Raw genomic sequence first — 25,394 nt, 5'->3', positions numbered from 1 at the left:
AGGAACTCCCACAGATCTGTATTTCCATATTTGAACAGTGCAACTGGAAGATCCTGCAAACTCAGGGTATGGGGGGACGGGAAGGAAGCTCTACACACTTTCATTCACAGATGCTTACCTTCCTCACAGTTCCTTCCCGTGAAGCCAGGACAGCATCGCCATTCCAGGGCAGTCAGTGTTCTGTAGGAGATCTTGTACATGGGTCTGATGAGAGTCCTGTAACTAACACAAGCAAGAGGTCACGCAGACGGCTCTGCCCCAAACCTGCCAACCTTGCAAATATCAAAAGCTGCACGTTTGCAAGTAAGCTCAGGTATGCTTTAATGCAAGGCTGACACAGCACAAAACACAAAACACTCACCCACACTTCCCACTGGTCCTAGGCCTAGGAAGCATGGGTCCATGCAGTTTCCTACTTGTCCTGCTCCTTTCCCAGGGAAAATCCACTCTTTAGTGCTAAATAAGAGCAGAAGCTTCCCAGGCTTTGGGGAGGAGGGTCAGGCTTCAATACTCTTAATATTGTTCAGAGTATTATTACTTAATAATACTCTGAACATTTAGTGGACAGTCTAATCCACCGACTGCACACCACTGCTGTTTATTCTGACAGACTGTGTGCTAAAAAACAGTTTTTCCCAAGGGGAAAGTGGAAGTTTGGGACAAGAGGAAGTGTGGATGAACTCTAACAAGGGTGCAGACTCCCAGGTAAGCGAGTACAGGTGCAGCCTCACTGCAGTTTCATGGGAACATAAGACCCTCCTACTGTACAAGGCCATGCTTTCTCCCTCTTCCATGTGACAGCCCTCTAGATATTTGAAGAGGGCTATCCTATCGCCTCTCAGTCTTCTCTCCTCTAAGCTAAACCTGCCTAATTCCCTCAACTGTCAACACACATAAATGGACTCAAAAGCGCCCCAGATGAGCCTGTCAACTTTCTGCCGGCACAATCGAGAAAGGAGACTTGCAAGTTGGATCCCAGTCTACAAGGCAATTGTGTACTCAAATGGCTTCTTTGCAAAACTGATATGCATTGCAGGGCAAATGCTTTAAACACACAGGAGGAAGACATTTCCTGTGTACTCCATATGGGTCCCAGGATGCTATAAGCCATATCTCTACCCCTCCCCAATCCCCCCCCCAAAAAAATATTGTCCTGAAAGTGTACTTGTTTCTGAAGAATTAGCCTTTGGTGCCAAATGTGGAATCTGATGTTCTGCATTTGGAATCGTTGCATGCTTGAAATCCTCTTAAAACAAACAACTCTCCCCGCCCCCAAAAAAGTGAAGTTCAAACATTCCAGCCGTGACTATTTACCAGTGACAGTTTTGATTTCTTGGTCCCTGGTGATTCCTTGCCCTTACCTTTGCCTTGTTAAAATGCCTTGTTAAAATCAGTATGAGTTGCTAGATGCTAACCTATAGCTATCTGGTTAGCCTCTATGAGAACTGGAAAATGGATTTTAGCTGTGATTCCTGCATTGCAAAGGGTTGTACTAGGTGACCCTTTGGGTCTCTTCCAATTCTATGATTCTGCTTTTTAACATGTTGGGAGGGCAGACAGAAAAGAACACTGCCCCCCCTCACAGAAAAAGAAGAAATCATAATCTGATCCAAGCTTGCACATACCACCCCCAACAACCACCATGGCACACCTTGGTAAAAGCTGGAGGCTGATCCTGATACTAGCTTGCCTAATACCCTCTTAAAGCCATCTAAACCCGTCATCCCCGCATTGTGTGGCCAGTGAAATTTGCAGAGTTAATTATCTGTTGCCTGAAAAAGCACTTCCTTCTGTCAGTCCAGTAAACCGATTGCCAAACAGTTCCACTGGGTGAAACAGAGTTTATCCTTTATCCTTCCCTTTAAGTCGTCTTCTGTTTCATGACAAAAAAGCCCCAAGTGTTTCATCCTCCCTTTATCAGAAAGATGGATCAGTTCCTTAATATATATTTTTTTAAAAAAATCATAGACTCATGAGAGTTTGAAGTGGCCTCAAAAGTCATCTAGCCTAAGCCCGCCCACTTCCGATACAGCCTATTCAGGATCGTGCACCGTCCTTAAAAGCTCTTCCAAATGCCCAGCTGAAATGCCCTTCCTTGCAATTTGGACTCTGGAGCAAAAGAAAGAAAATTTGCTCCATCGTCTATTTGACAGCCCCTCAGGATATTTAAAGGTGGCCATTGTGTGGCCTCTTGATCATTTCCTCTGCTTGGCCCATTGTGTTTGCCCTGCCTGCACCTTCTCCTTTTTAACTCTGTGTCATTCTTTCCTTGCCTGCTGCCTCCAGATGTTTTGGATGCCTATTCCCACCATCCCTGAATCTCAATCTTTAGCTGCAATCCCTGCATTGCAGGGCATTAAGACTAGATGACCCCTGAGGTCCTTCCCAACTCTACAGTTCTGTGATTCTATGATGCGGCATGTACACTCAACATGCCATGTCGGGCCTGCTTTCTTATCCACTTCCACAGCAGTAAACTGCGGCATTCATTCCCACAGGATGGGGCGAGGACCCACCTACCATTTTGAATGGCTTTAAAAGATCAGACAAATCTGTGCCTGTCAGTGGGTACCGTCAGGGCTGGAGTCAGACACTGGTCAGAATGAAAGACGTGGGGCTCCGTTGTCAGTGCAGTTAACTCTGTATTCTGCCGGGTTTCATAAATGGAGAGAGCGCTGCTACTTGTGGGCTTCCAGTGTGAGAATGGCCTGTGGTCTGAACTAAAGGTAAAGGTACCCCTGACAGTTAGGTCCAGTCGTGGACGACTCTGGGGTTGCGGCACTCATCTCGCTTTACTGGCCGAGGGAGCCAGCGTTTGTCCACAAACAGCTTCCGGGTCATGTGGCCAGCATGACTAAGCTGCTTCTGGCGAACCAGAGCAGTGCACGGAAACACCGTTTACCTTCCTGCCAGAGTGGTACCTATTTATCTACTTGCACTTCGTACTTTCAAATTGCTAGGTTGGCAGGAGCAGGGACTGAGCAATGGGAGCTCACCCTGTCATGGGGATTCGAAGCGCTGACCTTCTGATTGGCAAGCCCTAGGCTGTGTGGTTTAGACCTGAACTAGCAGGCCTGAACTAGCAGGTATTTTTATACACTCTTAACTTCTTCACTCCCTTCAGAACCACTTTTTTATTATTACTACTATAATTAATTTATTAATTGCCTTCCAAACCACCATCTCAAGGCAATTTCCGTATAAGTTGATCAAAAATAGGGAGGGCGGGGTCAACCAATACATTGAAAACAAAAACTAAAACCTTAACAAGTGGACACTTGTAGTAAAGATGCCTTTATCCAGTTGGGAAAGACCGTCAAAACAACAAAGTCTCCAACTGTTTCCAGAAAGTGCAGCTAGGGAGCGACTATCATATCTTGACAGGGATGCGATTCCACAGGACAGGGGCAGCCACCCTGAAGGCCCTGCTCTGAGCTCTTGTAGAGAGGGCTTCTGAGATCTTTGCAGGAGAAACTCTCCCACAGACTGGAGTGATCTGGTGGGCGTACAAGGCAGTCTCTCAACTACTTGGGTCCTTCTCTGTGACGGCGAGCAGCCTGCCCCTACAACCCTGAGCAGAAAATCCAGCATTCCAACCAAGCCAGGAGAAGTTATTCAGACAGCGGTTACCTCACTAAGTTGGCACAAGGTCCCGGCCACCGGCAGCTTTGATAAACCCTCTGGATCACAGTCTCCGAGCCATTCTGCACCTGGCAGGAAACAGTCCGTGTGACCGTGTGTTGACACCAGTGCCTGCAGAGAGGAACAGAAGGCAAACTCGATGTCATTAAGGCCAAATCGCTGACTGCTGCAAATCAAGAAGGTGGGACAACAAGAACAGAACAGAGGGGGACTAGATATTATTAAAAATTCCAGTACTGGCTGGTCGACTAGGGCTGCTGCTGGAACAGAGCCCTCCCAAGGAGTCCAGCGCAGAGGCCATAGCTAAGCCACAGCCATCCCCACACTGCCAGAACGCATGGATCCTGAAATAGTTTGGGCCCCTTTAAGAGCAGAGGCTCCGCCCATTAGGGAGGAGCTAGATGCTCAAAAGAAGCTGGAGGTCCAATTTAAGGCTCTGCCTAAGTTTTCTGGTTGTTAGAACGACATTCAAGCCTGCCTTGTCTCACTGCCAGTGTAGGTTCCCCTTGGGGCTGTCCAAGGTGCTACCTTACCATGCTTTTCACTGCAAGAAGTGAGGTTATGGGGAAGCAAGCAGAGGGCATTCTCTCTCTCTCTTTCTCTCTCTGCAATGCTTTTTATTAGTTTCATAATACTACTACTAATAATAATTTATTATTTATACCCCGCCCATCTGGCTGGGTCCCCCCAGCCACTCTGGGCGGCTTCCAACAAAACACCAAAATACAATAACCTATTAAACATTAAAAGCTTCCCTAAACAGGGCTGCCTTTAGATGTCTTCTAAAAGTCTGGTAGTTATTTTTCTCTTTGACATCTGGTGGGAGGGCGTTCCACAGGGCGGGTGCCACTACTGAGAAGGTCCTCTGCCGGGTTCCCTGTAACTTGGCTTCTCACAGTGAAGGAACCACCAGAAGGCCCTCGGCGCTGGACCTCAGTGTCCGGGCAGAACGATGGAGGTGGAGATGCTCCTTCAGGTATACTGGGCCTTTGAGGCCGTTTAGGGCTTTAAAGGTCAGCACCAACTCTTTGAATTGTGCTCGGAAACGTACTGGTCGCCAGGGCAGGTCTTTCAAGACCGGTGTTATATGGTCTTGGGGGCCGCTCCCAGTCACCAGTCTAACTGCCGCATTAGATATTACAAGTATTCCATTCATCTTCAAAACAACACAAGGTACACAAAATACAAAAAAAAAAAAAGATCATGAAGAAACACCCATAGTTTATGGTTCAACACCATATGTCTCCAGGATTTTACATCATGATTAGATAGTCTTCTACTTTTTAAAGGTGACTTCCATCTACCTCACTGTGGGTCTTTTTTCCCCTTTTTCCAGGCAGAGGGCCTTCTCAGTAGTGGCACCCACCCTGTGGAATGCCCTCCCATCAAAGAGATAAATTACACAACCTTCTGTAGACACCTGAAGGCAGCCCTGTATCAGGAAGTTTTTAATGTATGGTGTTTTACTGGGTTCTGTTGGGAGCCACTCAGAGTGGCTGGGGCAACCCAGTCAGATGGGTCAGGTACAAATAATAAAATTATTATTGTTGCTGCTGTTGTTATTAAAGGTGTCATATGTTCTCATCCTGAAGGCCCCCTCAGCAATCTGACTGCCACATTCTGCACCAGCTGGAGTTTCTGAACCAGGTCAAAGGGCAGCCCCACAAAGACTGCATTTGGGAAACAAGCTTGTTTCAGCTCTCCCTGGAGATAGGATGAGCATCCAAATAAATATAATGTTGGCCAGCCCTGCATCAGATGCTAGAGAATGCACAGAGCTACTGGGAGGAAACCACAGAACCGACGTCTAGCACTACCTCTACTGAGAGGGTAGCTATCATTTTTGTGCCAATGAACCTGGAGGAAAGGAAACAAGGTGGAACGTCATCTAAGCAGAATTAAACCCCATGAAAAGATTTACCGCTGGAGGGGACGGCACTCAAGCATTGTTTACATTGCCCAATGCACTTCAAAGCCTGCATCCCAGGATAAAGGATTTCCTAGCAATAAAGGAAGCCACCTAATTAAAAAGCTCTTCTCAGTCTGTCAAATGCACCCTCTAATCTTTATGGGAGTAAAATGGCTTTGACCAGACAGAGCTGTAATTTTAAGACTAAGAGAGAGGCTTTTTTTTTTCACAACAACAACTTTCAAGTAAATAATGGAGTCGGCTGAATTTTCACAAAGCACATGGAAGAAGCGTCCTTTATGTTAGATTTTTGTGTGCCCCAGTTGTTCCTGTGTGATTCTGAGAGTCCTATCTAGGCACACTCGCAAACCTGGAGGCTTCCGGTCAGACCTGGAGTTCAGGCAACCCTAATCAATGTCCAGGAATCCAAGGAGCCATGGATATGGAAGTTCCCATGACTCTCAGGGTCTGTGCATGATACCATGGTTCCCTACCTACCTATGGCCTGATTTTTGCATCCTGGTAAGTAAAAGAGCGGGATTTCACAGTGGAGTCTCAACGTGCAGCCCATCCAATTTTGGACCTGTATTGTTTTTCAATATCTGGAGTGTGCTTGGCATACCTTCTTGGGGTTCTTTAAACCAGACAGCCTTACAGATAGAAAAACCCTTCACAGAGAGAACTTGTCCTTTGCATAGTAGGACAAAACTCACAGTCGTACTATCAGGAGCGGTGTAGACTTAACGCATTATAAGCAAGTATTCTTCATGCACTCGTGATTCTGGCATACCCGACAAAACAACAACAGAGAGACTGCCACTGGGTAGAGAAAATGAGACTGTTTAATTCAGCTAAGAGCTACTCAAATCTTTGTTGTGTCACCTCACCTCAAAAAGGATATTGAAGAGTTCAAAAAGGTTGAGAAAAGAGCAGCTCAAATGATAAAGGGAATGAAGTGACAGTCCTATGAGGAAAGATTGCAGGTGTCGACGACTTCTTAGTTTAGAGAAAAGACAAGAAAGAGATGACATGATAAAAGTTTATAAAATGATGTATGGCATGGAGAAAGTGGATAGAGAAAATGTTTCTCCTTCTCTAATAACACCAGGACTGTGCTGGGCCCGGGGGTAACCCGTGAAACATGGTCCAGGTCCAGTCCAGAATCCGAAGGTTCCACTGGGAGTCAGTCCGACAGGGCCAAGGCAGGACACAAGGCAGGAAACCAGGCAAGGATAGGTACAGGATCTCAGGTAGGATCTAGCATACAGCAATGTTGTTCCCTGGGGTGGGGTCCCACAGCCTTTTATCTTTGTCGGAGTAGTGTCCAGTCCTGATCCCCCAGTGACTCACCTCCCTGTTTCGCCTGAAGGCAAGCACTCCTTCTGTGAGTACTCAGGTCTCTCCTTCTCTCAGACCTTAGTCTCTGCAGCTCAGGAGAAGTCGGTGGGTTACTAGACCCAGGGGCCGCTTCAGCCTCCCCTGACCCAACCTGTAGTGGAGCAGGTGTAAGAGGTAGCCAAGCTGAAGGCCACAAGGTAATCCCCACATCTGGAGCCAGGGCAGGCTCAGGACCCTAATTTGGCCCAACTGGCGTTTGTTGCAGGGGAACCTGTGCAGACAGGGACTCTTCAGGATCAGGCCCCAGACTTGGTTCAGATGATGCCTGAGGCGGACCGCGTCTCCTCTGGTTCCGAGCCCGAGCCCAAGTCCCAGGTCATCACAAGGACTTGTGGACATCCAAAGAAGTTAGAATGATTCGGGACAAGTTAAAAAAAAGGGACTTCTTCATGCAGCACATAGTTAAACTATGGAACTCCCTCCCACAGGAGACAGGGATGGTCACCAACTTGAATGGTTTTAAAAGCCAGATTAGACAGATTCATGCGAGGATAAGGCTACTGGCGGCTCTTAGCCCTGACGGCTATGCTCTAACCTCCACGGTTGGAGGAAATAATGCTTCTGAATACCAGCAGCTGGAAACCACAGGAGGCCAGAGAGTGCTCTTTAGCTTGAATCCTGCTTGCATGTTTCCCACAGGCATCTGTGAGAACAGAATGGCGGACGATATGGACCATTGGCCTGACCTAGCAGGCTCTTCCTATGTTCTCATACAGTGGTACCTCAGGTTACATACACTTCAGGTTACATACGTTCAGGTTACATATGCTTCAGGTTACAGACTCCACTAACCCAGAAATAGTGCTTCAGGTTAAGAACTTTGCTTCAGGATGAGAACAGAAATCGTGCTCCGGAGGTGCGGCGGCAGCAGGAGGCCCCATTAGCTAAAGTGGTGCTTCAGGTTAAGAACAGTTTCAGGTTAAGAATGCAGCTCTGGAACGAATTAAGTACTTAACCTGAGGTACCACTGTAATGGACTTCGGGTCAAGATGATGCAGCTATACATCTGAATAATCCCGCTGACAGCCCATCCGAAAGATACCTAGTTGTAAGGGAAGGGAGAAGGGTTCGAGTTCTCAGTGGCAGCTAGCTTTCTGTATGCAAGGAATCTTTTTTTTTCTGGAGTGGGAGGAATGGTGCAGTTCACAACCACATGAGCTACACAGTCTGAAGTGGTACAGGCAAGATACTGGTTGACGTCTGTGAGTTGGGGGGGGGCGGGAATTCTCCTTTCCTTTAAACCAATATCTTAAAACAGCCCCACTGATGTGCAAAAGCGTTCCAAAGCCCTAAGACGAAACGGTAATGAAAAGACCTCCATCTTAGGTTTTAGAGATTATAGATGCCCCCCACCCCGTCAACTCTATTACATACAGATGTACTGGTGCAAGAAAGTTAGGAACGCAGCTGGCCCCAGCCCAGGATAGCAACAGATACGCTGAGCAAAATGTAACAGCTCAGATTTCAACTCCCCAACTGCACAAGCCTGCTGTGTCTTTCAAAACTATGTCCATCAGCAACTGATTTAACAAAAGCTTTACAAAAAAATGCCTTACAGGGTTCACTCTCTGCTCAGTGTTTATATTTATGGACTGGGCTACTTTAGTATAAGTGGGAGGGCTGCCAGGGTTTTTTTTGGGGGGGTCTCAGTACCGTGCCCCCCTGGGGGTTCTCTGCTTCACCTGGGCCACTGCAGGAGCAGGGGAAGGAATACAGTCCAGTTCACATTTAAAGGCGAATCTGCCTCATTTACTTTTCCAGAAACAATTCACAAACCAAAGCATGGCCAAAATTCACCCCTTTTCCAAATTTTACAGTCCAGTTCTCCGATCAAGCAATGTGCACTGAAATGCTTACACTAGGGTATAGCGTTATTACAATTAAATGCATTGTTATTGCTGTTTTTATTGTTAAATCATGTGGTAAATCACTGGTAGAGAGCATTTGTGTGATAAGCAGACCTATGAGCCACTTCCTGCAAAAGGAAAAGTCCCAAAGCAATTCAGAACAAGAGTGATATACTGTTATAGGGATGGTGGGAGGTCGTCTGGATGATATCTTGTGTCCCTTCCAAACCTGTGACCCTGTAACAGAGGATAGGATCTACAAGAGGAAGCTAGTGAATCAGTCAGACCAATTCCTTTGTTAAGTAATGGCCTTAGCTGGCCAGTTAAAGGTATGGAGTGATGGGGATGGGGGACAGCATACCACAAGCAGGGGGCCACCACCGAAAAGGCCTCTTCTCATATTGCCACCCTCCAGACCTCCCGTGGAGGGGGCACACAGAGATTCTGGGCCTCAGTTGCAGAGCGCGTTGGGTCCAGAATTGGGTCTGTAAACGGTACAATGAGAATAGGTCTGTTCCATCAAGCAGATGGAGTGATAGGGATGCAGGACTACTCCATCCAAGCAAGGTAAAGATCCTTGAAATAAATGGAAAGATCAATAATATCAGGATCTGTTGCTCAAAGAAACACAGTTCTGTGCATGGCTGGAATGGATCTCAGAGCTGTGGGCTGCCTTTAAAGCTTTTGTTATCATCTCAAACAACTGCACCGAATTATCTCCTTGTTTTCCTAAGGAGGAAAGGTCTCTGTGCGATATTTAATGGAGATCAGCTCTGAGGGCACAGAAAATAGTGGGAGTGTTTTGATAAGGAGAGGGTCTCCCCCCCCAACCACACCCAAGCTTCTCCATAGTGTTTCATTCCAGAGAGATCTCATTTCTCTTCAAGAGGGGAGAGGAATTTCAATAAAAACTCAAAGGTCATTGCTTCTGAGAGGGGAAAGGGGGCTGGCTGAATTCAACAAAGACGTTTTGAACTTTTGCTTTAAAAATGCAGGGGGGGATGGGAATATGGAGCTAGTGGTGGGATCACAGATTGTGCAGCTCAACAGGCTTGTACTACACCCAGCTTAATATCCTTGGTCCTTTAAATGCAAGAAAGTTAAGTACAGCAGTCTTTTCGCCCTTTCTTAAATTGTGGCAGTAGTTGGGTGTGCAGATAGATAGGAGGATACAGATTGGTGTAAAAGATGACAGCTCTTGCAGTGATATTGCACTTGAACTATCTTGCTGGACGAAAAATCTGTGCAAACCACACACACCCACCCAGCAGTGGTTCTCTCTTCTTTTTTTTAAAAGTAACTTTTTATTGTTTTCCTTACATATTCTTTTCCAACAAATTGTAATAACACCATACATTCCCTTTGACTCTGCCGAGTCGTGACCCCCCTCCCTCCCCACAACTGGTATATTTCCCCAGCAGTGGTTCTCAGTGAGTGGTACTGCCTCCTGGGAATGGTGGGATTACCTAGGTGGCGCTGGAGGTATAAGTGACTATCAGACTTTGAAAAACTGGCTGTGCTTCTTTTATCTAGGGGTACTCCCATTTTCCTACTCATATTGAAATACTGCCAGAAGAAGAAGAGGAGGAGGAGGAGGAGGAGGAGGAGAGTAGTAGTAGTTTGGATTTGATATCCCGCTTTATCACTACCCTAAGGAGTCTCAAAGCGGCTAACAATCTCCTTTCCCTTCCTCCCCCACAACAAACACCCTGTGAGGTGAGTGAGGCTGAGAGACTTCAGAGAAGTGTGACTAGCCCAAGGTCACCCAGCAGCTGCATGTAGAGGAGCGGAGACGCGAACCCGGTTCACCAGGTTACGAGTCCACCGCTCTTAACCACTACACCACGCTGGCCAAACTGAGATTCACAACATGTTTAGGGGTATGCGTGCCCCTGCGTCTCCCCAGAAAAAAAAGCATTGAAAACTGGTATCACCGGATCACATTCATTGATTTTGTTGAATTAATTCAAACAAATTGAATCGGACTTTATATAAATGTGCAATTAATTGTTCCTGTTCTGAATTTTATTACTCTCTTCCTTAAAATGGGTGGTGCAAATCGCTTCCTGGATAATGCTTTTCATAGGATAGGGTAGATATTGCTAGAGAATGCACAGACATTGGAGATGGGTTTATGGAACCAAAGGAGCAGTGGCCCAGAAAAGTTTGGGGACCACTGCTTTAAATAAACAAACAAACCATCTAAGCCAGTGGCTATTGCTATCCTGCTGAAACAACCAAGAGAGCCCTTTATTCTTTTAAAATCCCTGGTCACAAGGCATGACCACACTCCCCTTCACACTCACCACAAGGTAACAAAGAGGAATAAGGCCGAATGGAAAAGCATGCCACACACTAGCACAACACACTGGAATGAACCCACAAACACACATACAGACAGGCATCATAGGAAGAAGAACCCTTGCCAAAAAGCAGCGGTTCTTGCCAAAGTGAGGAGGGAGGGATGGCAGGCCCCACAATTGTTTCTCGCAATATCCGAGACACACCAGGGAATGCAGCACTTGTGCTAAAAGCAAGTGTTTTATTTCAGACATCGAGTGCTAGTGAAGGTGTGCGTGAGTGTATGGGAGAAGTTACAGCCTCTCAAAAAGGCCCTAGAGCTGGAGAAAGGTAATAATAATAAAGAAAAGATATTAGAGCTGGGAAAAGGGGCAGAAAGAGGCAATCAAAAATATCAGGTGGGCAGGGGGAGTGGATACCTGTTTTAGTTTAGGAAGAAAAATCTTCCAAATTTGTTTAGTCCAAAAAAATAATAATCGGGCATTGTGGAGAAGAGGGATATTTTCGCCTTCCCTTTCCAAACACTAAGCCAGGCATAGCCAGGGTGGATGCCCCCAGATATCGCTGAAGTGGAGGCAGCAAAGCTTCTGAATACCAGTTGCTGGAAACCTCAGGAGCTTAAATGATGCTTATGGGTTTCCTCCAGGCATTTGGTTGGCTAATGTGAGAACAGGATGCTGGACTTGTGGATTCCAACTCCCATCATGCTTGAATGCTGGTCGTGTTGGCAGAGGATGGCTGGAGCTGGGAGACCAACAACATCTGGGAGGGGGGTACAATATTGCCTATCTGTCTCCAAGAACTTGGGATCACGCACTTAAATCCATTAAAAGTAGATTTAAGAGAGGCAAGGGGAAAGCTCTGGGAGTTCTTTTTACTACCCAGACTAGATGTGGTGTAGTGGTTAGAGTGTCCGACTCAGAGTGGGGAGACCCAGTTTGAAATCCTTGCTCAGCCATGAAACACACCCTGTGACGTTGCAGCCAATCACAATTTATCAGATGGAAATACCTCACAGGGTTGTTGCAAGCCCCGTATTCCCAGGCGGTCTCCCATCCAAGTACTAACCAAGCGTGACTCTGCTTAGCTTCCGAGATCTGACAAGAGCAGGAGCATTCAGAACAGTATGGCCGTAGACACCTGTGACGAGCATGAAATAGGGCCGGAGAGGAAAGCCATTCAGAAACAATTCTGCCTCCGGTCCAACACCAGAGAAAGACTGTCACCATTGTGGCTAATAGTAGCCATTGGGAAACCTTGCCCTCCATAAATTTACCCAATCCTCTTTCAAAGCCATCCAAACTGATGGCCATTGCCGCTTCCTGTGGGAGGGAGTTCCATAGTTTAGTTATACGCTGCGTGAAGAAGTACTTTCATTTCTCTGTCCTGAATCTTCCAACATTCAGCTTCATGAGACGTCCACGTGTTCTTAGTATTATGAGGAAGAAAGAGAAACTTTTATCTGCCCACTTCCTCCGTGCCATGCAAAATTGGATAAGCTTCTATCATATCACTTCTTACCGTACTCACTAAGCTAAAAAGCCCCCAAATCTGCAACTTTTCCTCCAGGGGGAGTGGCTCCGTCCCCTTGACAATTTTGGTTGCCCTTTTCTGAAACTTTTTCCAATTCTTCAATACCCTTTTTGAGGTGAGTTCATTGTTAGGAAGGTGGGACAGAAATCAAACAAGCAGATAATACTGGCTTTCAAAGAGGATTAGACATGTTTGTGGGAGAGGACAGATCTATCAAGCCAGCACCAGTAGTGAAATGAAACCTCCATAGTCTGAGACACTGTACCTCTGAATACTGTTTGCTGCATAGCAACAGCAGGGGAGCACCAAAATCATCCCCCAGGTTTCTTGTGGAGGGAAACCTCTTTCCCATTCCCTGCAGTCCTGACAAAAATCAGGGTCTCCTAGCAGCTGTTTATAGTTGTAAAGGAAAAAAAGAGGAGATACAGCACTTTCTGAAGGAGACTGTGATTTTACCAGGAACGGACTGCAAAACATAAGAGGTGTTTGGATCAAATACGATGAGACTTTTTGTTAAAGTGCTATTTTATATTCCTGGTTCTCTATTTGGTGAAGACCCTGCCATCTGGCTCTGATGCCTGCTTAGCTGGGAGTAAGCACCACCAAACTCTAAGCAAGGACTTCTAAGCAGGAATGTATAGGATTCCACAGTGATTTCTGTTTTTCAGGACATTTTATACTGAACCAGGAAACAGCATTCCTTCACAGTGCCCAGGAGTTCCCAACTGCTAAAGCTGGACGGATTCAGAAGCCAAGTTCGTTTGTATGCTGCCCTTCCGATAATTTGCTTTTTGGCTCAGTGTGAGCAACTGATCCATTTAACTTGGCTCACGGTCCGGTTGAAAGTGTGTTTCCATGCAGCTCTTTTTTGTAAAAAAAAATAATAAATGAATCCCAGGGTGTCGCAGGGAAGGTGCTGTATTTCTTCAAACAGTTGCTCCCCTCGCTTTTTCTTCTTGGCCTGGCTTACTCAAAAGCTGTCCAGCCCACATTTCTGCACTATGTAATAAATGCATTTTTTAAAGAAAAAGAAAGAAAGGTTTGCTCAGAGCTTACGGGCAATCAAGAGCAGCTTATCTCTGTAAATGTGAAGTGAGAGGCACTGGCTTGTGTAAAAGCAAGTTCCCATCCTGTATTTCTTCATGCTGCTGAGTTATGAGGTGATTTGGTTCACAAGTTCATGGCATCTCTGAGGTTAAGCGCTTGGGTTAAAACCGCATCTGCCTATTCTGCTCTGCTTCTCCCATCTACTGAGTCCCGCTCAGGACAAACTTCTTAAAACAAAAACTCCCAGTTAACAGAATAAAAGGCCTACACCAGGGGTGCCATTGGGGGGGAGGAGCTAAAGATCCCCCAACAAAATTCAAGGAGAGGGCCAGGCCTCCTCCATATTCTGTGGCCTGCGGCAAGCCGCCCCGCAGGTGTGCCAGGCCTTGCCGGGCCTACCCGTAGCTGTGGCAGGCCCTGCCAGACCTCCTCCTAATGCATGACATCAAATGTGTGTGCCGTGCGCATGACACCACACGTGCACGCTGCCCACCCCCCAAAAAAGTTGGACAGAACCCAGTGACTGTAGCCCAAATCTTATGCTCTCCTTAAGCCTCAGCTACACATAGGTCTCTGCAATATGGAGATGGCAATACTAGTCTACCTTGAACAGCGTTTGTAAAAATGGAAACAAAGCTGTACTTGAAAAGAGTTCTGGATGCTCAAAAGCATTATCTAAAGGCTATGTTTTCACCATCTTTGGCCACGGCTGTATTACTAATGGGGCATTTAATACTGAATGCATTGTTTGTTTGGTGCATTTACATCTCACATTTCCTCCAAGAAGCTTAAAGCAATGTACATGGTTCTCCCTCTTCCCATTTTGTCATCACAACAACCCTATGAGGTGTTGTATGCTGGGATGAGAGACAGCGGTGGGTCCAAGGCACCAAGTGAGCTGCATAATTTAAGGGGAACTAGAACCCTGGTTTCTCAGGTCTTAGTCCAACACCTCAACCATTACACCACACTGGATCGCTTTATATTTTTTTAAAATATACTTTAGTTTTAATTTACTGTAATTTACTTTTAATAGAGAATGTTGTGTGTCTGCAGTTAGGGTTGCCAAACCAGCAGGGCTGAGCTGAAATATCCAGCATCGCCTGGCCCCCTCCAGGTGGCAGGGGGAGGGCTTGACTCTCCAGGTGAGCAAGAATGCCTTTAATTAATTCACATTTTAATGAAGGAGACTATACGTGCAGCTTGCAAGCTTCAGCCCGGCAGAAGCTGGCCGCAGACTTTTGCACAGGCTCCTTAGAAGGTCTGCTTTCCTCTGCTCCCTCCTCCCAATTAACCCCCATCTCCAAGGCTCAGTGGTGGGAGGGGGAAGAATCACAGGGGCCACCCCTGTGGCATCAACAGGGCTCATCCCTAAATCTCAGGTTTGGGCCCTGAAATCTGAGGGTCTGGTATGTTCCTGACCTGACAACCCCAGAGGCTGAAACACTTCTTGCTGGAAACCATGGGAAAGTAGAGGGCTCTCCCACTTGTGGGTTGGCCACTTGGAGAACAGGACACGGGGCTAAAATGGGCCTGATCCAGCAGGGCCCATCTTCCATACCCTCCAGCATTTCTCTGATGAAAATAGGGGCATCCTAAGGGAAAGCAGGACATTCCGGGATCAATTCAGAAACTGGGGCAGCTTCTGTAAATCCGGGACTGTCCCCTGAAAATAGGGATACTTGGAGGGTTTGCATTTTGTAGTGTTTTCCTATTACGTTAATGACTTGAGAGGGATGCAGGAAAATCAGCAGAGATTGGCAGAACCCTGACACGACAAATTCCCAGGATAAAGCCGCCCAGGAGGCCGAGCCACTGCTTCCCATCAGGTCCGCGCGGCCACCGCGCCCGTTCAGACAGAGCCGCCCCCCAAAGCGGCAGCTCCTAATGTTTCCCTCGCTGCCCCCGCCCCGACCTCCCTCTCCATCTCCTGACATGCTCAGCTTGACCCACTAACTCGAGCCAACTGTGGAAAGGTCAAATGCAAAGACTGACTCCCAGAAGGGAGAAACCACATCAAGGAACTGGGAAGGAAAGGAGGGAAGGCGGGGAGGGGGGGAGAAAAGAAAAGAAACAGCAGGTCTCTCCCCCAGGCCCACCACCCCGCAAGCCTTCAAGTCTGGCAGGCGCAGATGGGGGGGGAAGGAAACGAGGCGAGCTTTACGTTTATTTATTCTGGAGCCAGACCTGAACAGGAGCCAAGCCGTCCCGTGCCAGCATATAATAAGAGCTCTGAATTGGGTAGGTGGGTCTCTCACACACAGACACATGCTAACTTTTTGTCAAAAAGTATCATGTTTCTAGACCTTTTGGTTATGAGATTTCTGGCAGGGACCATTTCCCCCCCGGGATAGTCAAGTGGTTTTCTTCCTTTTTTATTTTTAGGGGAGTTCTTAGGAAAAACCCTATTCTCCTCATAGGGTTCCAATTCCCAGAATTCCCTGTGAAGAGGGATTGACTGCTTAAACCGCTCCAGGAATGATAGCTTTGGGAGGGGAATAGGGGGTCTCTGCGCAACTCTCAGCACCCTCGACAAACGACAGCTCCCAGAATTCTTTGGGGGAAGCCATGACTGTTTAAAGTGGGTGGAAGAGTGATGTAAACGTGTGGTTCTGATGTGGACAATGGCACAAAACCCTTGGCATGCGCTCGCCAGCTTCTCCCTTCCCTCCGGTGATACAGGCCACATTTGCATTTAAAGGTGGAAGATTCGTACGTTTGTACAATCAGTCTGTACTTTCGATTCTCGTCTTTTCCTCCCAACGTGGGTCAGCCCTAGGACTGATTTCTACGGGGCTTCCTCAGCTCCAGGTCATTGACAACTTTAGGCTGGTTCATTTAGGCTGGGGAACTTAGATCTCTTCGGAAGTATGGGGTCCAGATTCACAGCTGTTCTCCGAAATGTTGGTACTGTAATGCTTGTTCTGGAAATTAGAGGTGCTCCCTCTACTGGAAGAAATGATATTCCAGGCTTGTGACTTCCACTACAGCGACGTCCACATTTTCCACCTTGGAGAAACTCTTTGCAGATCACATCCAGGCCGCTGACAATACCCAGCACCCTCGAATGCACCTCACAAAGGCCCATCAGTATTTAAAACTGCCCACCCTCCAGCAGATGGCTATAACCCACCATTTTAAAATTTCCATAATGCCTTGGGACAATGGCACACTGGGAAACATAGAAAGAAATATTTGAGTGAGTGACTGAGTAATCAATCATATATAATTGTGGAGTTGGAAGGGACCCAAATGTGTGACTAGTATATAAATCTGTATAAATATAATACTTATAAATATATAAGTTACAGTCTCCGTCAATGTGTTGCCCTTCAGCTGTTTTGGACTACAACTCCCATCAGTCCCAAAATACCTGGAGGGCACCAGCTTGGCAAAGGCTGCCCTAACAGATTGAAAGTCACTGATCTAAAGGAAAGAACCTGTATGCAGAACTGTTATCGGTGGGTCTGGCTGATTGATTCCCTGTGTTTTAAAACAGAAGCTGCCCCCATGCTTGGCACTAATAGGCCAGGAACAATGACATTACTAACCTCCTCTGTCCCTCCTAGCTGAGAGTTTTAAAGTTCATTTTTTTACATTTTTATTCTCCTTTAAAAAGGAGGTGGTGGCACAAATGTATTTCATATCAATTTATATATACAGTGGTACCTCGGGTTAAGTACTTAATTCGTTCCGGGGGTCCGTTCTTAACCTGAAACTGTTCTTAACCTGAAGCACCACTTTAGCTAATGGGGCCTCCTGCTGCCGCCACGTTGCCAAAGCACTATTTCTGTTCTTACCCTGAAGCAAAGTTCTTAACCTGAAGCACTATTTCTGGGTTAGCGGAGTCTGTAACCTGAAGCGTATGTAACCTGAAGCGTCTGTAACCCGAGGTACCACTGTGTATGTTTATTAAATTAATGACCCTGTGCATTAGGGCATGTTATTTTAGTGGGTGAAATTTCATTTTTGCAAATTTCTTTGGTGAGGGGTCTTAATAATTTGTTTTTTGGGTGTGAGGATTTCAAAAATGCTATTATTTTTTGTGAATGGACAACAGTTAGCTTGGGACAACATTTAGCTTGGTAAGACTACATTTCATGAAGATGCACATAGACTGCTTTTGGAAAACAAAAAAATTTTACCTGCTGAAAATGTCAGGTAATGCTAAATAATAATAATAAACAATAAAAATAATATTAATATATAACTGTAAGTACTTGGCAATCATTTTTAATGATTTCTATGTAATTTTATAGACGTTTTACTTACCAAGGAAAACTATAACCAAAATATCTTTTGAATTCCTAAGTCATGTTACAACTTCTTAGCACCCCTCATTTTTGGAAGCTGCAAGCTCAAAAACTCAACATACCCTACTGTGTGTATCAACTTTTATTGGTCTGTTGCCTTAATCATAAAATCATAGAATCATAGATTTGGAATGGACCCCAATGGTCATCTAGTCCAACCCCCTGCAATGCAGGAATCACAGCTAAAGAATTCCTGACAGATGAACATTCAACAAACTCTGCTTAAAAACCTACAGTGAAGGAGAACCCACCACCTTCCGAGGGAGTCTGTTCTGCCATTGAGAGCCAGTGTGGTGTAGTGGTTAAGAGCGGTGGACTCCTAATCTGGTGAACCGGGTTCGCTTCCCCGCTCCTCCACTTGCAGCTGCTGGGTGACCTTGGGCAAGTCACACTTCTCTGAAGTCTCTCAGCCCCACTCACCTCACAGAGTGTTTGTTGTGGGGGAGGAAGGGAAAGGAGAATGTCAGCCGCTTTGAGACTCCTCATGGTAGTGATAAAGTGGGATATCAAATCCAAACTCTTCTTCTTCTCTTCTTCTTAGCATCAGAAAATTCTTCATAATGTTTAGTCAGAATATCCTTGTAACCTGAATTCAGTGGTTCAGGCATATTTGTTAAAAAACAACTCAACAACTTTTGGGTTTCCCTTTAAAAAGCTGAACAATTTTGTGGTCTTCCTTTAAAAAGTTCAACAACTTTTGGGGTGTCCTGGTTTTTACTTTTTTGAAATTTGGCAATCCTATCTCATATAACCTATCAGTCTTCTTTTCCCCAGGCTAAACATACCTGGCTCCCTCAATCATCCTTCATAAGGTGTCATGGAGCACCTGGATGCAGAGGGGGGGCAGCTGGGGAACCCCCAAGGGAACTGGTGGTGGGACAACAATGAGTGGTCAGAGGGAGAAGAAGGAGCAGAGTGGGGGGGGGGGTGTCAGAAGGCCAAGAATAGCCTGTGGCCAAGAGTTTCTTCACCCATTTTAAGGACTTGGAAGGAGAAACTTGCCTGCAGAACACAGTGGCCTACTGGGTATATATAAGGCACTTGGCTAGCAGTTCTTGATGTAGCTTGGAAGTCAAAAGATACTGATACAGTATTTGTAAACGGATAATGTAATTATTAGTTTTTCTGCCTGCTGCCACTACCCCGAACAACCAGTTACAGTATATCCAAATAAAAAACATATCCCTCATCTTCATCCTCAGAAACCACCATGCCAAATTTGGGGGCGGTCTATTCAGAGGTGTCCAAGCCAGCACAATTTGGTGCCCCATCTTGATTCAAAATGGCCTCCAATGGTTTCCAAATGTAGAGAAAGAATCACGTGATCTTGGGGACCATCGTGCCAAATTGGGCAACCATACCTTCAGAGGTGTCCAAATCAGTGCTGTTTGAAATGGTTCAGTAAGCCATTTTGATTCAGAATGGCCCCCATTGGTAACCAAACATAGATGAAAACCAGTTCCTCCAACTCAGGAAATGCCACACCAAAATAGACACCACAAAGTGTTCAAATGCATAGCGAACAAACACGTGGATAACTATTATTTTATTTATTTGTTTGTTTGTTTGTTTGTTTGTTTGTTTATACCCCACCCATCTGGCTGGGTTTCCCCAGCTACTCTGGGCAGCTCCCAACAGAATATTAAAAACACGATAAAACATCAAACATTAAAAACCTCCTTTAACAGAACTGCCTTCAGATGTCTTCTAAAAGTCAGATAGTTGTTTATTTCCTTAACATCTGATGGGAGGGCATTGCATAGGGCAGGCGCCACTACCGAGAAGGCCCTCTGCCTGGTTCCCTGTAACCTCACTTCTTGCAGTGAGGGAACCACCAGAAGGCCCTCAGAGCTGGACCTCAGTGTCCGGGCAGAACGATGGGGGTGGAGACGCTCCTTCAGGTATACTGGACCGAGACAATGCACAGACAAAGCATATGTCTGCAACCAGCAAGATTCCATCCTGCTCAGTTTGACTGTGCACATGTGTTTCCCTGCTGGGAACAGGAATCCACAGCCAAAGTACAGTGCAGGGTTGTTTGAAAGTCCTCTTGGCACCTGACCAGGAATAATCTGGGGCTGTCTCGACCCCACTTGGTCAGAGCCTGGATCCACTTGACCCATTTTGTTTTGGGAATCAGGCTTGGGGTGAATCCAGTGCACAACACATTTGCTGCCATATCTGCTTAAAATCAAAATGGCTTAAAATCAACCTGCTCCTCTGTCTCAGGAAATGTCACGCCAAACTGAGTGGCAGTATCTTCAGAGGTGTCCCAAACCGCACAGGTTGGAACAGTTTCGTCCACCATATTGATCTAACACGGCACCCGATGATTTCCAAACATAGGACAAAACCCACTCCTCTATCTATTTTCAGAAACCTCCTGACCAGCACAATTTGGAATGGTATGGTCCACCATCTTGATTCAAAATGGTGCCCAATGAAATCCAAAGTTAAGACAAAAACTGGCTCCCCCATCTCGAGCACTGTTGGGCCAAGTTTGAGGGTGATATTTCAAGAGGCCTTGGACTGCACAGAGAGCAGATGAGCAGACAGACCACTTTCCAAAATGGGGATAGGGATGGAGGAGAAACTTGACCCATCTCAAGATTTCAAGGAGAATCTATTTAATCTGCCATTTCCAAAAGGTTATGCGAACCAAAACCCAGCCATCCTCCAAAATTCATGCTTCTCCAGTCAAACATGTATATACCATGAAACAGTGTGCACAAAAATACTGTACAGTGGTACCTCGGGTTAAGTACTTAATTTGTTCTGGAGGTCCATTCTTAACCTGAAACGGTTCTTAACCTGAAGCACCACTTTAGCTAATGGGGCCTCCTGCTGCCGCCGTGCCTCTGGAGCACGATTTCTGTCCTCATCCTGAAGCAAGGTTCTTAACCTGAGGTAATATTTCTGGGTTAGCGGAGTCTGTAACCTTAAGTGTATGTAACCTGAAGCGTATGTAACCCGAGGTACCACTGTACATGCATTTGTGTAAATAACATTTTAAAATCCATTGGATTCCTGCATTGCAGGGGGTTGGACTAGATGTCCCTTGAGGTCCCTTCCAACTCTACAGTGCTATGATTCTGTGATTATATAAGGGGAAATTGTTCTGTGAAAATACTCACATTTTAGGCAAAATTGTATCTGAAAATGTGTGTGTTGGGAGAAATTAATACTAACACACTGATGAATTCTTTATGAGGACTTCAAAAATAATAATCACAGACTGATGCAGAAATGGAAAGGACTTGAATTAAGGACTGGAAAACAGAGAAACTGAGATAATCAAAAATAGACATAGCCACCCATCCCTAATAAATAATGACCAGACCCTTAAAACATGGCTTCATTCACACTTTTTACAGCACAAAAATAACTCCACCTCTACTGCTCTCAGCCAATCAAAGGTCACCTGCTCCTATAAAAACCCCGCCCATTCTCCTTTGTCACTCCCTGTGCCTGGAACTCCCCACTATTTCCTCCAGGAATTGAAATGAATGAGTGGAGGGGGTCAAATGATCATGTAGGTAAGACCTGGACGCCTTTGCTCTTGACAAAGATGGACACTGGTGGTGGTTCAATACAGAGACTCACAAAGCAACAACAGCATCCCCATCCCGGATTGAGCAGTTTAGGAGCAAAGCCTTCTTTATGATCTATTTGAATTGAGGATAAGATTCACAACACAACCACCTTCAGGTTTATTGAGAGACAGTGTGGTATAGTGGTTAGAGTGCCAGCCAGACTAAGAACCCTGGGAGGGGAGAATTCATATCCTGCTTTTTCTCAAAGTAAGAAACTCATTGGATGAACTTAGGCCAATCAGTGCCTCTCAGTCCAGTCTACCTCAAAGGGTTGTTGCAAGAATTAAAATGGAGAGAACCGCTGGATAATTAACAACAATACAGCTCAGTTTATCTACTGCAGGCTTGTCCAACTGACTATATACATGGGGGGTTTTTTGCAATAGTTTTTATTCTCATGGTTTTGCTAGTTTTCAAAACAACACCACCCCCAGGCTGTCTCCTCATCACCAAAAGAAAAGCCACCATGAAAGTTAATGCAATCTTATATATATAGTATATGTCTGCTCAGAGGTAAGTCGCACTTCAATGGAGTTCTGGAGCTTACTCCTCGGTAAAGTAGAATAGCAGCCTCCCATCCCCAGCGGTGCTCCTGAACTTCGCCTTTCCTCGCTCCTACAGACCACCCTGGGATTTGCTGGGAAGGGAAGCTTGAGTCACTCACCGGCGATTGGCAAAGCCATTGCCCGACGGCCCTCCGGAACTCGGCTCCGGGTAGTTGTGCTGCAAGGCCGACGCTGGGAACTGGTAGAGGAATCCCGTCCCGAGGGTACATCCCCAAAAGGAGAAGCAGAAGCAGCACCAAAAGAACGCCAGCGGCATTTTGGGAAGGGCCGCTCGGCTTGGAGAAGCGCTTTGGACGGCTGCAACCTGGGCGCGCAAAAGTGGCCAGGGGGTCTCCCAAAACCGAGCCACTCAGAGGCGCATCGTCTCCAGGCTGCGGAGGGCCCCGCGCGGGAACTGGGCTGAGAGAGAAAGAGACCAGAGACAGGAGAGGGATTTGCCGTCGGGGGCTCTTGGTTGTTTGGGGGAGCAGCCGGAGAAGAGACGGAGGCTTCCCAGTGGCCAAAGCGCGAGCTCCGTGCGCCCTGGGCGCACAAGCAGCCTGCGGGTGCGCTTTCAAACCAGAGCGAGGTTGCTTCGCAGCGGCTCTCTCCGAAAGGGGCGGGAGGTGGGGACGTGAGTGGGGGGGCTTCGGATTAACCCTTCAAGGGCGTCGTCGTCGCGGCTGCTCCAACAGCAGCTGTCTTGGAACAAGCCAGGAGTGGCGAGGCGGCACAGCAGCTCCGGGAAACTTTGGAATGAACCTTGCCTGAAGGCGCAAGTCAAGTCTCTTGCTCCTTTAGGGGGAGGGTGGCCTTTCCCCCTCTCTCCTGTATGTAAATGCTGTTCTTCTGCCACTCAGTAACCTCAAAGTAGCTGACAGTCAATCATTAATAATATGTCCCCCAAGTGCAAAACAGATCCGTTAATGTAGTGCCTTGAAAATTGCACATATTTTGAGATGTCCACAAGGAGCAGAACCTCTAAGTGCTTTTTATATGATTTGGCATTTGTTGATTACATATACAGTGGAAGCATCATTTTCATCACATGCATGCCTGGCAAATCTGGAAGTACACCTGATTATCAAATAACACACACATTCCTTGTTGATGTGTAGAAAACTTTTATTCTCACTTTTCCCCTTTCACAACTTGGACTTTGTTACTTAACCCATATGGAACTGGACTTTGCTTGTGTCTTTTGGGGTTTTGTTTTTCATATTTTCATTTTCATCTGTTGCTACAATTGTTCTCTCTGTTTTATGTGCCTTATAAAATGGAATACAAAATCTTTACAAAAAGCAACAAAGTTACGTTGCAGGGGGTTGGACTAGATGGCCTTCAGGGTCCCTTCCAACTCTACGATTCTATGATTAACTTCCATAATAAAACAGCAACCAAAATTTAGAAGAAAAGAATTGAAGCAGGGGATCATTAAGCAATACATCTAAAAGCAAGGAGCCTTGTGGCACCTTAAAGCAGAGCTTTCCAAACTTTTCCTGTTGGTGACACACTTTTTAGACCTGCATCATTTCGCAACACAGTAATTCAGTTTTACTAGCAAACTATAAGTTAAACTAACCCCTTTCCAGCCCTGGGTTGAGTGCAGGGAGCATTCACATGACACACCTACACACTGCAGCCGACACACTGACATGTCGCAACACACAGTTTGGAAAGCTCTGCCTTCAAGACTAACCAGTTCCTGATGGCCTTCCTTCAAGGGCCGGCCCACCCATGAAGCAGGGTGAAGCAGACACCTCAGGTGGCAGAAGCCCCCGAGATGGCCCTCCCATCCACACCACTAGCAGAGAAGCGACATTGGCACCCACTTTCTGCAAGATCTCGCGAGATTTCATGGAGTGCATGAGAACTTGTGAGATTTCAGTGACGTCTTGTTGAAATCTCACCAGAATTTGGCATCGATGCCAGTGCTGCTTCTCCACCAATGGTGGAGGTGGCACAGCAGGTAGTGCCTGTGGAGGCAGGCGGCACAGCAGGGATGCTGGTGGAGGGTGGCAGTGCTGGTGATGGAGATAGTAGGGAGGGTGGCATGGCAGAGCATGGCAGCACTTCCCATTTCATCTCACATGGCAGAACAGGAATTGCCACCACTGGTGATGGCAAAAGCTTTCATGGACTCAAGCCCACTTTTTCACAGACATTTTTTGTTTGTGAAATTTTTGTTTGGCAGGTACAGAAAGGAGTAAAACATAAGGTCAATGGTCCCAGTGACCGTTGTGGGGTTGAATCCACAAAAGCTTATAAATGTGATTGTCTTTAAGGTGCTTGCCACTTTTGGTGACAGAATTCTGGACAGCACAGAACAGACTGGAGCAAGTAACTGGTGAACTCGTGGATTCTCACGCTTTTGAGATAACCTCACTAAAGCTTTCTCCTAGTAATGTACCAGAACTTATAGATGTAACAAACACATAGACCTCTGTTTCTAATTAATAGGGAGATTCATTATACCTCTGATATAAGCTCTGACATGAATTTGGTGATAATTGTTTTCTCATTTCACTAAATCTCGGTGCTGACAGAAATCAAAGCTCTGCTTCATGTATTCCACTGACATCCTCTGAAGGAGAATGTAAATTGCAACACACCCATTTATCAAGGGTGTTAATGGAATATAAAAGAGATAAAGGGGCAGGGAGAGTAGTATAGGTGAAAGGAAAATGCAAGCATAGCCATCTAGACCAGTGTTTCCCAACCTTTTTTGGGCAAAGGCACACTTGTTTCATGAAAAAAATCTCGAGGCACACCACCATTAGAAAATGTTTAAAAAATTAACTCTGTGCCTATATTGACTATATATAAAGTAACTCTCTTTAATAGGCATCAAATAAACACAAAGAAAGTACCCTATTTTTCGCCCCATAGGACGCAGTTTTCCCCTCCAAAAATAAAGGGGAAATGTGTGTGCGTCCTATGGGGCGAATGCAGGCTTTCTCTGAAGCCTGGAGAGCAAGAGGCATCGGTGCGTACCGACCCCTCTCGCTCTCCAGGCTTCAGGAAGCTGTCCGCAAGCCTTGCGCGCCCGGCAGGAGCTCCCGCCCAGCGCGCAAGGCTTGGGGCGGCAGCCTGTTGCCCGAAGCACAGGGAGCCCTCCGGAGGGCTCCCCGTGCTTCGGGCGAGTGTCTGCAAGCCTTGCACGCCCGGCAGGAGCTCCCGCCAGGCGCGCAAGGCTTGGGGCGGCAGCCTGTTGCCCGAAGCACAGGGAGCCCTCCGGAGGGCTCCCCGTGCTTCGGGCGAGTGTC

General features: G+C 46.4%; 1 protein-coding gene across 3 annotated transcripts in view; it reads right to left on the bottom strand.

Annotated features, from left to right (window-relative positions):
* The window catches only part of COL26A1 (collagen type XXVI alpha 1 chain), a 91,904-nt gene extending 69,106 nt beyond the window's left edge, over positions 1–22,798 (bottom strand). Inside the window, exons 1-3 of one of the 3 annotated variants that reach the window (XM_081890545.1) lie at positions 22,248–22,798; positions 3,631–3,753; positions 119–222 (exon numbers count right to left, since the gene is read on the bottom strand). In XM_081890545.1, the coding sequence (XP_081746671.1) occupies positions 119–222; positions 3,631–3,753; positions 22,248–22,405 (385 nt within the window). In that variant the 5' untranslated portion in view covers positions 22,406–22,798. The remainder of the gene's footprint in view (positions 1–118; positions 223–3,630; positions 3,754–22,247) is intronic. The other 2 variants (XM_081890543.1, XM_081890544.1) reach the window with 2 other exon arrangements.
* Positions 22,799–25,394: the final 2,596 nt, after the last annotated feature.

Source organism: Podarcis melisellensis, assembly GCF_964234715.1.
Source record: "Podarcis melisellensis genome assembly, chromosome: 15".
NCBI classification, from domain to species: Eukaryota; Metazoa; Chordata; class Lepidosauria; order Squamata; family Lacertidae; genus Podarcis; species Podarcis melisellensis.
The sequence above is the reverse complement of the archived record's forward strand: the minus strand, read 5'-3'. Positions and strand labels throughout refer to the sequence as shown.